This window comes from Chlamydotis macqueenii, chromosome 3 (assembly GCF_036417535.1).
Source record: "Chlamydotis macqueenii isolate bChlMac1 chromosome 3, bChlMac1.mat, whole genome shotgun sequence".
In the NCBI taxonomy this organism is placed as follows: domain Eukaryota; kingdom Metazoa; phylum Chordata; class Aves; order Otidiformes; family Otididae; genus Chlamydotis; species Chlamydotis macqueenii.
Genome location: NC_141558.1, coordinates 76,549,761 through 76,566,509, shown reverse-complemented (window position 1 = coordinate 76,566,509; position 16,749 = coordinate 76,549,761). Strand labels below are relative to the sequence as shown.

At 39.0% G+C, this 16,749-nt stretch overlaps 1 protein-coding gene across 1 annotated transcript in view; it reads left to right on the top strand.

Annotated features, from left to right (window-relative positions):
- The window catches only part of KCNK2 (potassium two pore domain channel subfamily K member 2), a 113,030-nt gene that overhangs the window by 32,916 nt on the left and 63,365 nt on the right, over positions 1 to 16,749 (top strand). Inside the window, exons 2-3 of the mRNA XM_086744274.1 lie at positions 1,240 to 1,550; positions 14,891 to 15,008. Of these exons, the coding sequence (XP_086600400.1) occupies positions 1,240 to 1,550; positions 14,891 to 15,008 (429 nt within the window). The remainder of the gene's footprint in view (positions 1 to 1,239; positions 1,551 to 14,890; positions 15,009 to 16,749) is intronic.

Genomic DNA, 16,749 nt, shown 5'->3' with positions numbered 1-16,749 from the left:
CGGCACCGGCCTTGGAGGCTCGGAGGGTCCGCGGGGGCTGCCACGGGAGGGGGGAAGGCGGCGGGAGTTGTGGGGAGCGGGGCTGTCCCCCAGGTGCCCGTGGGGCGGGGGCCGGGGCGGCGGGAGTGGGAGGCGTGACGGCGGCGGGCGTGGGGTGCGCGGGGTGGCCCGGGTCACCCCCCGGCCCGGGCTGGGGGCTGCCCTCGCTCTCCTGACCCATTCTACCGGGGCCCAGGTGTGCGCCCGAGCCCGGAGGGTGCACGGGAGGGGACCCTGCCCGGTGCCACCGGCACCGCCACCCCCGCGGGGGACGTGTCCCACCTCCGCCGGCCGGAGGGAGCCTTCCCTCCGCGTTTAGGTTTGGGCTTTTCCCACCCGCAGCTGGAACCGGTGTCGTGGCCGTTCAAAATGTAATTCGAAACAATTTAAATATAGCTTGTGCGGTCAGCTGCTGTGGCCATCTTCCCGCAGGAGACCTTTACCTGCGCTTGATGTGGCGGATTTTTTTTTTTAGTGCCTGTGTAGTTGCTGGTAGTCACATGAGTTACTGAGATACTTGATAACACGCTCAGCTGCTCATTTCCCAACCCGGTGGGTTTTTGTAACTGTAAATAAAAATACACGCCTTAACAAATGGGTGACTTTTCCAGTAAGTACCCATATGTTTTACTGGTATTTTCTGAAAGGTGTAATCGATACACAACTAACGGTTTAAGACTGGTATCATGAGCAACGTGTTGTTTTTATGGTTGAGTCTGGGGAGTTTGGAAGTGATCATGCAACTGTCCTCAGAGAGTATTTGTCAGAGCACAGGACAAAACAGGTGAGAGAAAGAAGGTTTTGCATTTTTCTGCTACCTCTGTGATGCTGAGGTGAAACACAGCTGGCAAGCTGCTTAGCGGTGCCTAAGAGAGCAGCAGATGTAAAGGATCTCTGCAGCAAAATACCACCTTATACTAATTCAAATGCAAGAGCGTAGGGGAAATCTGCGTTTATGAAATGATCCAATATCAGAAGGGGACAGACGCATATAGAAAATGTGGCAAATGTGTGTAAATTGGATAATACTGCTCAGAGCAGCAGCTTTGTTGTAACGTGGCATGGGATTTATGTGAAAGATTCAACAGTTTAAGATTCCAGTTGGAAGCAGCAGAATTTCTGTAATCTCCTGGCAAGAAGTTGAGTTAACAAAATCTGAGCGGTGCTGTAAAAATTAACTTTCTTTTTCTGTTTTACCAGTGGCGGCACCTGACTTGCTGGATCCCAAATCGGCCACTCAGAACTCCAAACCAAGATTGTCATTTTCCACCAAGCCTACCGTGCTCTCTTCACGGGAGGAAAGTGATTCGGCTATTAATGTTATGAAATGGAAGACAGTCTCAACCATTTTTCTGGTGGTAGTCGTGTATTTAATAATTGGAGCAACAGTATTTAAAGCCCTGGAGCAGCCTCATGAGACCTCCCAGAGAGCCACCATTGTGATTCAGAAGCAGACGTTTGTATCTCAGCATTCCTGTGTGAATGCAACAGAGCTTGATGAACTGATTCAGGTAATCCATACCAAACCCTTGTCACCATGCCTTAGAGGAACAAATTATATATGGCAGCACTGCTGTGATAAAGGGGAAAAACTTTATTAGCAAAGGAAATAAATTGTCCAAGTGGTGTAATAAGTGTTGGACCAGAAGCTGAGCATTTTCATGCGAAGCCTTGTGGTTGAAAAGCCATTGCTATTTTTAGGACCAGTACGCTTGGTAGACAGCCTTTTCACTGAAGCCTCCCATTATGCTAGTTAAATGATTATTCATCAGCAATATATATAATGAATAGTTCACAAAGGGAGTGATATATTGATTGTGCCTTACTAGGTCTGTCAATATTTGAAATGCCTAATTCTGAGGAAGAAAATACACCATCCATTGCCTTAAAGGAATTCTAATTTACCATGATTGTATCAAGTTAGCTTTCCTTCCAGCTGTACTGTATGTTTCTTTTTATTGATTTTATTTTAAGTACAGGAAAGTACCATGGACTTACTATTTTGATCTTAAAGCTCAATTTTCTCTGCTTCTTAAAGGTACATCCACATTGGTGTGTTCCTGCCAACATTACTTTACCTTTGCAGGTCACCTGCCTCAGAACCTTAGGAAATATTTATTTGCACCAGCACAGAACTAGATCAGAGCCTTATGAGGCCCTCTCCAACTTAAATCCCATGTTCCCATATTCTTATGAATATGCAGTGGCACTGCAGGGAACGGCAAGGGGCTTCCAAATAATGTCGGTTCTGGGGATGAGACCATGAATTGGGAGGCTGGAGTGAACAGCCAAAAGTTGGCAAAGATTGACCCCGTCGTTAACAGGGGTCTGCAGAGCCTGAGATGGGACATCGGAGAGCAGGAGAGGGTGGCGGGCATCCAGACCCTGGCTAGCACAAGCTCTGGAGCATGCCAGTTGCATGGGCAGCAAAGCTTTCTGGAGCAGACAGCAGATCTAGCTATGAGTTTAGAAGTTGATTCTGCCTCTCCAGACCACTCTGCCTTGAGCATCAGCATGAATACCCATTTTTTTTTTTTCAGTTTTAAATGCAGAGCTCTGAGGTACTGAGTTACTTTTATGGCACACTACTTCTGAATTTTAAAGGAAACTGTGAAAATGTCTTTTATTTTGTGATTTCTCCCTGCCTTGTGGCCAAAATATGTTCTGAAACTGCCACCCTTTAAATCACTGTCATGCAGTTCCTATCTCCATGTGTCCTGACTATCACCTGCCTGAGGAGGTGCTGTCGATATGAATTTCAATGCTGTGTAATAACTATGTTTCAGTGGTTTTACCAGCAGAATGTGACGTAATCTTTCAGAGAAATATACACGCACATTTTGATTAAAACAATCTCTTGCAGGTAGTGTAAATATCCCCATAAGAAATTTTTAGGTCAGATCCTGTACTTGTGAAGATAAAAATAGAAATTTTGAAGCAATATTATCTTACATCATCTTTGTGATGGTCCTTAAGGCAAAAACCGTTGAAATTTGCTCTGGAGTACTTAGATATTTTAGCATTTATGATTCCCTGCCCAGAAGCACAGATTGCTAATAAAGAACCACTTCATTAGCATTCAATGCCCATTTGATGTTCTGTGTAAAATAAATGACAGTTTCAGTACAATTATCAGATACCCATATCAGCATCAGCTCCAATCTTTGCTAGCAGTCTTGGCATGACCACAAAGATGCAGGCTTGGTAACCACGAGGGGTGACACCGCCTCCCACAGCATGTGGATGAGAGATGGTTGTGAGAAGAGTTTGCTCTGCTGCTTGTTGGGGTAAATGGAAAACTTAATTTCTCCTTGTTCCTTTCTGCTTCTCTGTGAAGAAGACGACCACAATGCGGAGGTAGGAATGTGCTGTTACACTCCTTTCTAGGAAGAGAGCTGAGGCTCAGGGAACCTGGTCCAGGTGTATTTGAGTGCCTTTCCTTACGCAGAATAAGTGATAACAAATTACATCAAGTTGTTTAAGGGTCAGGAATTAGATGACTTGCCGAAAGTAAAACAGGAAGTCAGTGGAAAAGCAGAGTCTCGAATCCGTTTTTCCAAGTCTAGGCTGCTACCCTAACATGAGGTCATATTTCTTCCCTACTTACCACTTTGTCACGGAAGCTGAATTACTGGAATACATTTTGTCCCTCTGGGTTTATGTCTGACTGCTATTACAATATAACGCAGTGTTTCTTCAGTTTTCGTTGGATGTCTGTATGAATAAAAATAAATAGTGTGTGTGAGGACAAAGTAAATGATATTTAATAATTTACTGAAAGCTATAAAACGGAAAATTAATACATACCAGTGTAGTAGGAAGCTGTAATGATTAGTGTGTGTGAAGAAAATTACAGAGCTTAGAGACTGTAGTGTCCTCTTTAATCAAGTATTTATCTTGAGTCCAACTATAATAAAATTCATTATAAACTTTTCCTTTGGAACTTAGTGTTCTGGGATTCAAGAAACTGGTTTGGCTCTAGTTTGTGCTAGTCATTGCTCAAGGTGCTTATCATGGCAGGCTTTTTCAATCTTCACAACTTCTGATCTGCCATTTAATCCTTGCTCTGAAGCAGGCTGGACTATTCCAAGCCTGCTAACTGACAGTACAATGTACGGTGGCTTACTCAGGTGAGCAAATGAGGGAGATCAGTTTGAGAGCACAAATTCAGCTAAAAATAAAATGTACAAGTGCAATGAAAGTCTCGTTTGCTAGCACCCAGGGGCCATCTAGTTTCCATCACCTTTGCTAAAATCTTCCCTTTGCCACAGAGCTGATTACAACACAAGAGTTGTGTGCTTCTGTAAATGCACACAGGACAGGAAATTTTCCCTTCCTATCTTCTCCATCCTTATTTTATCTCACCAATCCCCAAAAACCTTCCTGGCACAACAATATATACTGTTGCCAACTTGTCAGCACACACAACTTTATTCCCTGGGTTTCATATTCCTGAAACTAAGTGTTTTCACACATGATTGTGTGGCTTCTCTAGGTGTCTAGGTGTAATCAGTGAGAATTATACTTTTACAGACTTTATATATTCAATATACATGTGAAACATGGGGCAATGAAGAGCAGCTATGCAGCATAGAAAATGTGCAAGGTTACTGAAATAGAGTATTCTGATGATGACAGCCAAGTAGCCTCAGCTGCCTCAGAAGAAATGACCTGGCTTTTCCTTGTAACTTTTCAGCCCAGTCCAGCAGCATTGTTCATGTGTTGACAAAGAGGTGGTCTTCATGACCTTCTCCGTCTCTGACTTCCATGGTCCACTGTTGCAAATCTCTTTCAGTCTAAACCACTCATTTACTTGTTGCCTTGTTGTAATAAAATATACCTGCAATGAACAACAACAATGTATGACCCCAAGACCTGCTTCCAGGTACACCAATTTTTTGATATTTCATGAGCACGTCTGTTTACTACCGTACTTAAAATGTGCAAAAGTCACGCAGAGCATGTCTGTACACCCAAAAAGCCATTTTTTCCAAGCAATTTCAACTTCTTTTGCTGTGGCTTGAAGCGAGTATTGGCAATAATATTAAGTGGATCACTGCGTGCTGTACAGAACAGTGCTGAGGTGGGCAGTGCACAGCAATCAGTGGTAATATAGCTAAATCTACAGCTAAAGAAATACCCCAGGAGGGAAGCTTGTGAACATACAAACACTACCTTGATGAGTCTGATCAGGATCCAACAGGAAGCTGTGCATGGTCTGATGTTAAACTTCGGTTTTTAAAGTTTCACTTGGAAGGTTTTGAAAGGATCTCAGTGACCTATCTCAGATAACAGACAAGAAGGCATTGGTTTTGTGAAGGTTATACGTAATATCTAATACATTATAAAGCTGTAGAAAGGGATGTGGCCAGACGCTCTTACTATTCCTTCTTTTGGAAGAAGAAGAACTCTTGACAATTCATCACAGATGGTATTTTGGTTTCTCTGTCCGTGCCTGCTCTCAACTTGGCTCTACCCTCAATGCAAAGTAACTGCCAGATGACAGAATAAAGAAGTAAATGTAGTTCAGACTGTGTGGATTTTAAGTATATGTGACAAAATATATAAACTTGATCTTCATTTGCACTAGGGATTTTTTACATCTCGCATGGAACAGGTCTTTTCCCCACCATTGAGCTTTTTGTGGATAGAAGTTGATAGAAGCCTGGAAGTAATCCAGCTATACACACACAAATAACAATCAGCATTAAAGAATGAAAAAAACCCCTCTAATTAGAGAACTTGTATCTCTAATTATTTCAATCTAGTTCTAGTTCTCTTTTAGTGTGTTGACTGTTCCCTATAGGAAGTGTGCCACTAAACGTTGGAAAATGTGGGAGACAGTTTCCAAACTCAGATGCACAAACTGTATTGCCACGTACCTAGAAGAATCTGCTATATTTATGCACCTGTGCATAGCAGCAAATGTAAAGAGACCTTAGGTTACATTGCTGAGGTTCAGGTTGGATGCACGTCCTCCTGCAGTGCTGCACAGCTATCAAAGTACATGCATATACCTTCATCACATCTCTTGGGGTTAAGAATTTGTCTCTGGGGACAGGTAAGCCTGGCTGAATACAATATCCAACAGCTTTGTGAAATTGTTGTTGTGGTTTCATACAGCTCATTCTTCTGTAGAGGGGCAATGAATTTGCTTTCCGTCCCCCGGAACTTGTGTTATTCCTAGGAGTTATTGCACATTGTGGGATGTCTTGGCAATGAGAGACATATATTAGTCCCCTTGTCAAAGAGAAAGCTGATTAAAAGATGAGAAGAGCTTTTTATGTAAATATCACCTAATTATGTATTGCTTAGCAGTTATTTGTTTTAGTGTTGACCTTTATAAACCAAAATGGAAAAAAAATCCTTTAAATCTCATCAAGTTGCTTTAATGTGTTATTTTTGCATACAAAAAATTATAAATTTTGCATACAAAAATTGGAAATAAGATAAATTTCAATTACATTATTTTAAATATCTACAATGTCCCAGCATGCTGATGTGAATTATTTTAGTTATCTTAGTGAGTTAATTCTGAAACTTTAAATAAAGAGTTTTCAAGTAAAAGTCCACCAAAACTTAATAACAGAACATACCTAATTTCTAGTTCCTTAAACAGAAATGACACTCAAATATATTTATTCTGAAAACCCTGACAATTGGAAAAAATAATATCACAATAGCACGATTTTTTAATGTGTTCTAAGTGCTGTTTGTAGAAATTTTTGTCTTACAAAGCCTTCATTTTGAAATCTGAACAAGTTCTTAGGGTGCTGCACCAACCTGTCTCAGCAATAAAGGACTCTGAAATAATTTTAAGTCCAGCTCCTTTCGGGGTATATGGCTTCTTCTGAAAACTGAAAGCCCATAAAAATGTGCTTGCATTTAAAACAAACAAACAAACAAAAAGAATGAGTGAACCACCGGAATTAGCTGAATTGACCATGATCCCACACGTTGATCACCTTGGGTTCTGCATGGGCTTGTGGCTCTGTGCTGGGGTCCACAGTCATGTCCCATGCCTGTTTTTGTTTTACATTTGCGTCAGCTGCATTCTCCCTTTTCTTTCCATTCATCTTTTAGACTGTGAATGAGACCAAAATGTGGGGATTTTTATCTCCCTTGAGGAAAAATGTGTTTTTTTCTTTATCTCTCTGGAGGAAAGCCTGACATAGTTATGAATGAAATGGGAGCAGTGCTTCTTTCATCAAACTGGCATCACCAGAATGTTATAATTACTTCTTATGTGATTAATTTCTTGTAAAAATATTTTATTTTAAAATGCCTGTTTTCCGTGGCTTCATTTTTGTAGCTCAAGGTAGCTAGCTACATTAAGTTCCACCTCCACCAGTAGCTGATTTTGTGTCTTTTTCATAGGGTTTTTTACAACTGGAATTGTAGCCCCAAGAAACTAATTTTGCTGCATCCTCAGGAATATGTTGTTTTGTTTCAGCCAGATAAGCTCCTTGAGCTGCAACCTCTCTGATTATGTACAAAACTGTTAAAATAAAAAAGTGTAAATCCTTCCTCTCCCAGAAATTAGAAGGTATTAGAGCTTGCTGTGTTATTTTTGGAAATAACAAATGACAGAGATGCAAAGATCTTGTTTGCAGACAAATCTGAAATTTAGGCAAATTTAAAATTTATTAGGTAAGCCTATTAAGCTTGAATCAAATTTTATTATTTGAATCACAACATGCATAGACATTCTCAGTCCTGTGAGCTGAGGCTTATGGGTCCTCTGAGCAGGAACTTTTTGAGGGAGTTCGAAGTACCAGTTTAAACCCTAAATATTCTTAGTCTCTCCCTTTTGCAGTTCCTTCCAGGCTCTCCAAAAGGAAGCAGGAGCAATCCTGTGCTTGCCTGGATCCTAATCTGGAAGCAGCAGGTGTTTATGCTTTGTAAAACTTAAAGCCTTTCAAAGATTGATAGACCAACATAAAAGAAATTGATGCTGCAGCATATTTTATTTATTTATTGGGGGATCCAAAACACCATTCCATCAGTTTTTGAATGTACTGTCTGCATGTCGGACATGAAGCTTGTGACAAATTGCAAATACCGGTAGCAGAGCTGCCTGCTGGTGTTTTCAAAAGCAACATGAAACAAATTACTTTTAAAGCAGTTAAAACATGAAGCACAAGAACTGTAGTTTGTGTGGTTACCCTCTGCGTATGTCTGTCCTTAGTGAGGTGTCTGCCCGTTAAAGCACTCGAGCTTGTGTATTCTGAACTTTAAGTACACAGGTAGTCCTAACTGGTGCAGTAAGGTCTGGTTTCTCTTTTCCTCCTGCTGAGTCTGTAACTCTAGTTTTCACCCCAGTATTTCCTTTCTGCTTCACTCTTGTCATAAATGTTTAGATGCTATTTTCTCCTTCTGCAGTAAAGCCCACCCCTCTCCCTGCCCCCAATTCTACCTGTATCCCCAGATCAGAGGAATATTTACAAATAAAAGACCTCCGTGAAAGACCTTCAGTCATAACCTTACCCAGACCCTGGGTTGTGTGCACTCCTGTTTAAAGTTGCTCCTGTTCCTGCTGTCCTCTTACAGCCAGATCCCCTGTTCTGGCTCTGTGCTTAGCACCTGGAGGGAGGGAATTTTTTTGCCAAACTTTCTGTTGCCTGGGAGCATTCCTTTCAGCGGCAGGACAACTCTCTTTTCTGTAGTTATTTTCTACATGGTGGTTACACTAAAAGGAATTTTTTTAAGCACACAGTCTTCATCCTTCATGAGCATAAGAGCAATACAATTTTTTGGGGAGAATAATAAATAGATTCTAACTGTCCTTGTCACTTCTTTGTTCAAGCAGCTTGGTTTCTGACTTTTCTGCTGCTTGTGGTGTTTGGGCTCTTAAAGGATACATTTACTTCAGATGGACAGTTTTATAGGACCTAGAACCTAGCTAGCTTGAATGCATCTGAATGACAGCTTTTGTCTTGGAAAGGGTGGCAGATATGACTCATTAGTAAGCCAGTTTTGCTGAGCAGCTGGCTGCATAATTCTTCCAGTCTTTAATCTCAAGAAGCAAAGAAAAGCCCTCTTCTCTGAACGTGTATGCATACATACATGTATGTATATACATAGTCTGTTTGTAACGCTTATTTAGAAATAGAAATGTATTTCAATATGTTTCTACACATTTTTAGTTCAAGTAGTTTGTGAACATAGAGTGAAAAGAGGTGGGTTTTTTTTTTTTCTTTCAAGATGTTTGGTGCTAGTTTCCAGTGCAGATTACAGTCATAAGTTATACAAATTAGAAAGAAAAACATAGAGTTACAAAATTATAATTCAAACATTATTGCAATATCTTTCAACAGCAAGGCTCAAAAGCATGTGCTTTTGGAGGCTGGAGAGTTGTTTGCTAAGTGTTAAAAGCATCCTAGTGTGCTTCTGAACAAAGAACTTGTGTTTCCATTCTTTGTAAACCAAAGGTGAAATAAAAACAGGACTCACGCAGTAGCTGGGCCATATGAAATTTATCATTTTACTGGGGAATGAGGGAGTGCTCTTGTCAAATGGCAACAGGACAGTGAAGGAAGAAGTCCAGGCTGAGAAATGAGTTTCCAGAAACTTTGAGGCATATCTGACTTTTTGACATCGCTTGTTAAATGATTGCCAGGCAGCACAAGCTATCTCGTGACAAGCTGGGTAACGAAAGACTGCACGCTCTGTATTTTATCAGAAGCATAATTTCAGGTGCTTCTATTTTAATCTTTGGATAGAAAAGCTGAGAGTAATGAAGTGTTGTGTTACATCATTTCATAAAAGTGAAGTGACTGGAAGATGGTACAAAAGCACGTATTAAGAACCTGGTGTGGAACAAGGAGATGACTGTTAGGGCAACTGGCTTGACACGTACTCCTTTCTGCCCAATCCCTGTACGAGACAGTGGTAGACTACCAGAGGGCAGTGTTCTCAGTTTATAACCTCTCTGTATTGCTCCTGTGGTTCTGCAGACCCCTGCTTACTGACTGTAGCTCTACTGCCAACAGGCTGGCTTTTGTCAGTCATCTCCATTGACTCCTTGCAGGGTCAGAGGACCAGGGGTTGAAATTCCTGACCTAGGAGAATTGTCTTCTGTTTTCATAAAATGATAGTGCTATTTGAAAGGCTCTTTTATCTTTTGTTTTGACAGAAAAAAAAGTCACTAAATTCAGTGTCTTAATCTGCAAGGGTAGCTCAGTGTGGCCTCTGTGGGCAGATATCTGTGTGCATGCAAGGATGTCATAATACAAAACTGTGCAATGTATTTACCAGAAAGTGTTTCTAAATTATATAGTAAATGAAAAGCTGACATTCAATTAAAATAAGATTTCATATTGTCACTCTCCTTTTTGCAGTGTTCTGATTTTAAGCAAAAAATTACAGCCTGAATGCAATGTTTATGTATCTGTGGAGCTCAGGTCCTGTTTTTCAAAGTAAGGCAGGTCATGCCAGACCTATCCACTCTGGACTCAAGCATCTTTGTCTCTTTTCTCTGATGCTCTATTAAATATGGGGGTGAAGCCAGGTAGTTTGGATGTAGTACAAGTTAGGATGTGTACTCAGATACAACTCCTGCCTAGCCTAAGATACAGTACAGAGCAAGCCTGAGGATTCACGTAACTTAAAAAAAGGGATTTAATTCCTAAAATCTTTAGATATTTGAAAAATTAATCTCAGTTCTTTTTATGATCAAAAACCCCACATTTTCACCATTAGAAAGACAATTAAAGAAGAGCACATGGTGAAAAACCTATTCCTTTTACTGTAACCATATCATATAATTTTTCAAATCATTGCACATAGAGGTCTTGATTGGGTGCCATGTGCTGGGTGACCTCTCCTTTACTCAGTCCTCAGTCTTCTCACATGAAACAACTAATAGACAAATGCTCTGGAAGAAGGTAAGGCAAGTGAAATAATCTACATAGTTTAAGAACTGAAACTGTCCACATCCCTATTCTAGTGCTGACTGGTTCCGTAGTGCTGAAGTGAAACTGGTTTTTAAATCAGAATTGAGTTTGTATATGGAATTAAAATAAGAAAAACTAGAAAAAATTGCCACTGTAAACTTTAATACTGTAAAGTAATTTTTTAGAAGTCAAGAAATTCCCATGAAAAGATCACAAAAAGTCTTTACAGGCTGTAACGTGAGAAATGTACAGATTATATAGAGTTTTCATACTGCCAACTGTTTTGAGATTCAAAATGCACAGGATTACTATCGCTGTTGTGTAAGTCAGGATAAGCTGAAGGGCTCAGGTGACAAAAAGAAGTTATGAACGAAGGAAAGAATGACATGCCAAACTTGTGACAAATTAAGTGATTGTGTTTGCTCTGGTAGTAAGGCATGTCAAGAAAAAAGGCTGAAGTCCAGGAATAAAGTGGCAGAGAAAACTGAATCTCACAGCACTGACAATGAATAGCACGCTATTTGAACACGAAGGGAGAAATCCTGGCTCTTAATGAAGTTGGTGGAAACCAGCTGCATGAGCCTGGGTTTTTATTCCAGGCTAAAGAAATGTTAATATCCAATATTCCAGGTAAGTTTGTGCGGTGGATGTAGTCAGAAAAAAGATGCTACCCTGGAATTAGTGCCCTGAAAGGTACATATGTTAGGAGTTATGTTATATATTATTTTCTTTTAAAATTACACTTGGGGATAGTCTTAGATGAGGATCTGCTCATAGGCATCGACCAAATTAAGAAGAAATTATGTCCTCTGATCCAAAGAACTGAAAATGCAGTTACCCCTTCCAAAAAATCTGCAGGCAACATTCAAAGACTTTATGAGATAGTAGTATTGATCTCAGCAAACCAGCAACCTTCCCTAACTGTCATCCTTGTTAGTAAGGAAGACTCTTACAGAAGACTCTGATGGGGTATAATGCAGCAGCTTTGTTAGTATTTAAGGCTAGCTTCTCCCAAGCACGGGAACAGCACAGGAGGAAGTATGATAGTCTGTGTTTGGAAACTTAATAACCTGATGATGAAGAAGGCATCATCTGGCCCTTTATGACTAAAACTATGTTTAAAGTAGTCGATCAGATAAATCAGTAAAGGTACAAAGAAAGCCAATGAGAAATACTGGCATTCAAAAATTACTTATATACAATATTCAACAGATTTATTTAAATAGCTAAATACATTATTTAATAAGAAAGTCTTTAATTTGGAAAAAAGAGGCAGCTGATGGGTCTATAAGATCATTAATTTTTTCAAGGAGATAAATAAGAAATTGCTATTCAAGTGTTTCTCATAACACAAGAACTTATAAAGTTACTTTGAAGCACATAAAAATCTCAAAAGGGAAGTGCTTTTTAAATGATCCACAAGTAAATTGCAGAACTTACTGCCACAAAATGACTTGGCTCCCAAAATACAAGCTCCAAAAGTAGTTCGATAAGTTCATGGTAAAAAGGTCCATCCAAACCAATCTGAATCCCGTGATGCAGATGCAGCCTCGCACTCGGAAAGTCCCTAAAACTGGATGTATCAGGAGAAAGCATCACTTGCCTACTTCCCCTGATTCTTTTCCCAATTAGCAGCTGGCTAAAATCAGAGACATAATAAAGGTGGCTAATTGCCTTTTGTATCCATCTGTTGTGTTTTGTTAAGTCTGATCCAACAGAGCAGTTGTGGGTTAAGTTGTATCTTTTCCCCTGGAATTCTGTAGGTACAGTATAGCGCAGTTAGGAGATGCACAGCTGTAATGAATCCTGGAGCAGTCTGGATTGGCATAGCTTTCATACAGAACACATTGAGACAGCATGGCTTCAAAAACATGTAGTGATGATACAAAGTTCTGAAAACATTTTACATCTGGATCTGTATAAAACTTGGTCTTGCTGGACTGCCGAAACAGGTGTATTGCTCTGGGTAGTGCATTCATCCAGTACAAGGAACTGTAATAAAACATGAATGGTCCCATGAAATTCCATTGATCCAGTAGTCTACCGTATGATGTCCTCACTGGAGAGCATGTTCCTATTTGCAGGTACACGGACCTGTGACATAAGTTCTTAGTCCACTGAAATTAAACAGTACTCAAAATGTATTCAGTAGGGTTTATAATGCGGCACACGGGCATTTATAAGTCAAAGGAATAGCTGTATTGCATAAATTGTAAAACAAATACAAGGGATGATTTTCACATGCTGCTTACCCTGATGTGTCCCTTCCTACACTAATGTAAACACCTGTCAGTATCAGAGCTGCTGTATTTACTGTTGCCAAGTTCTATGTGTTGTACAAAAGTCAAAACAGCTTCATTATTCCAACCCAAAGGAAAATTAAACCCTCTTCCCCTTCCCTTTCCTCATCCTTTCTCATTCCTCAGTAGGACAGAAAATTCCATATCTTTGTTGTTTGCCTTTCTGATGTTTAAAAAAAAAAAGTTAAAACAGTTGAAGGCATGTAAGATGCAACAGTGTAAAATCTATGGAAAGATACCCCATCTGGCTTTCTGTTGGTAAACCTGGATGTTGAAAATGGCTTAGGTGCGGCAGCAAGATCCCTGTGGCTGTGGAGCTACAGCTGTGGACTTTAAAATGGCTACTTTGTGCATCTGAGCTTTGAAAAAGTCAAACTGGAAATGATGGATATACGTTGAGATCCCATCATGAAAAATGGATGGCCTGGTTAATCCAGTGTTGGTATTTTGTCATTTATGTCCAGATATCAACTGACTTCCATGGGCAGTCAATTGATATCTGGACATAAATGCAAATTATCAAATGTATTTTTGGATTGAAAAAATTATTGCTAGTGCACAACACTGATCCTCTGAAACAGACTGCCCATGCATGAAACCTGTCTGGTCTGCCCTGTTGCTGAAATGTCTGTAATCATTGTTGGACAACCCACCAAGCAGAAAGTATTAGTTAGTTAAAATGTTCATTTTAGCTCTGCAGTATTGCTTCCTCTATTGTTCTTTTGTTAAACACCAATTATTATTATAGGATTGTGATAAGAAATAAGTCCTGTTTTAAAGTTTCAGAATGAAATTATAACTCACACTCCTTAAAATATTTATTGCAAGTTTTAAAATACACTTTCTTGATGTGTACTGTTTAACTCAAATGCTGGTATATATCTGCCATAGAGATATAACTAAACGGGAATACTTTTTGTGATAAAAATTTACAGTATGTGACACTGCTGAAATAGGAAATGTTTTCCGTTTCTTGAGACGATGAAAATGTCACTAGGGGCAAGATTGTTCATTTTAGCTGCTAGAACTGAATTTTTGAAGAATGACATTTATGAAGTATATAGTTGCATAAACTTAGAGATACACATTTGATATTCGACTGAATTTTTAATTATTATAGTTAAAGTTTTATAACTGTGATTGTTAATTTTTAATTATTGAATTATTTGTTCTACAAAAGTGTTTTAATTAATTTGAGTTCATTTGATCTAAAACAATGCATGGATATTTTTTCTTGGAGTTTTAAAATGACTATGTTTTAAGAAGTACATTTGCTTACCTAACTCAATAGAAAAACATTTTGGGAAATTCTCATTGTAAATCTTGTCTAATGCATATTTTTCTTCACCAAATAGTTGCAACAGTAGAAATATTTGTGTTTGCCATCTAGCTAAGGTGATGCTGTTACTGATATTGTGGATTTTGCATTCTCCTTAACGATCTGGAGCTTACAGCTCTGCTGCGTGCCAAAGTGCTTGGGGTGTCTGCTGAAGATTAAATTGTAGCCTGACTGAATGATAGAACTCGAGCAGAGCAACACTGATCCTTTTCTGGTTTATTGCTTGGATTAAATAAGTGATTTGATCAATTTACTGTGTAATGTATATTAATATCATTGTTTCATGAATATTGACAAAAATCTTTTTAAACTTGCAGCAAGTAGTGGCAGCAATAAATGCAGGAATCCTACCTTTAGGAAACACATCTACTCAAATCAGTCACTGGGACTTGGGAAGTTCCTTCTTCTTTGCTGGCACTGTTATTACCACCATAGGTAGGACACAACTTATTATCTTTTCATAGTAAATGAGCTGAAACTCTTTTGATTTCCAGTGTGCACCTGTATTTGTTAATGGTGAATTTTCCAAATCTTCTGATTTAAAGTAGGGAGTTACTTTTTAGCTGCAGAGGCAGAAATTATAGCTGTCTGTCTGTAAGGATCCCTAACTGAGTAAATGATTTTCCTGATGAAAAAAAATGTTCCTGTATATCTCTGTAAGGTGACTAGACGAGGTTGTGGAAACATTTTCTGGGGGGAATTTGGTCAACTGTGTAATCACAAGTGTTAAATAGGACATGATTTAAAGCATATGTGCATTAAACCTTGACTGAGATTTATGGAATTTCAAGTCTGTCTAATCCCATTCTATACTATTGCTTTCTCTAAATTCTGAAAAAGATGAGAACATGGTGAAGATTCAGTTTGGCTTAATTTAATCAGTTATGAGTGTTGTATTGACGGGCAGATTTACATTCAAAGGCTTACTTTGAGGCTTCTGTTGCATCCAGAGAAGTCCAAAGCGGTAGGGCGATTTACTTGTGCTCACAAGCCCAGGGAGTTTTCTGGATCCTTTCTGCATTTGAGAGCCACTCTGAGCAGGTGTGAATAGGAGAAGCATTTAATCTTTCCATTTCTTCCCTTTGACTACAATATAGTGCATGAGGTATACAGTTCAAAGATGTAGTGTACCTCACAAATCATAGAAGAGGCATCTGCAAAGGTGGCTGGAACTTTGAAGAAGAAATCAAATGAGAAAAATTTAAGACCTACATTATTAGAGTAATGTGTAAGGAATTGCAGCATAGTTACAATAATTATCTCCACATAATATGTATATTTATATCGTGATGGAAGGGGATGTTGTTTTCAAGTGTTGTATGTACCTTTGTTTTTTTTTCATGCAGAGGTGCATGAATAATATATTTTTGAGTGTTTGAATGTCTACATATATGTATGAATATTATCTCTGTGTCTAATATTTTTCACATCTAGAATAACTGAAACACAAGTTTAGTAAAAACAGAGTGAAACTTTTGCCTTCTTGAGGTTAGTAACAAACTTAATGGGTCCACAAGGTAATAAAAACCAAGTATTGAACAATGTAATTTTAACAGATTATAACCAAGAAAATAAAGAACCTTGAAAGGATAGCTTTATGATCAGTCTTATGTTATTATCTTCTGACAGCACAAAACTTTATATCCTAAGTAAGTATCCAGGGTCCTGTAGAAAGTGCTTATTATTTGTTTCAGTTCCGAATAAGGATGAAAGTTAACCTATGAAAAGGCTTCAAGGAATTAAATGATTCAAAAATTATTTTAAAGCAGTGGAACATTTTGTTTCACTCTTTTGTTTCTAAGTAAAACTAACGCTTTTCTAAATAAAAATGCTTCCTGATTTAATTTATTGACCTGATTCAACGAAAACATGCGTGAGTCCTGCTTAGAGGAGAGAGAGTGATCTGCAAAGGCATCCAGGCCACAGATCTGCTATCCCCAAGAGACAACATAACTCAATAGGAAATACATTTGAAAATTAATATTTCAGGTCATTTCTGCAAACCAGAGTCGTCAGAATCAGGTCAGACTAGGCAACTGTAAATATTTATTTCAAGTTTTGTGATAGAAAACTGAGAAAATCTAGGGGAAAAAAATCTTCCATAAAATATTTAGGCTTTGGCCTAACTGTATTTTTCATCAGAGACCCTTTCTGATGGGAAGCTCCCAGTCAGTTG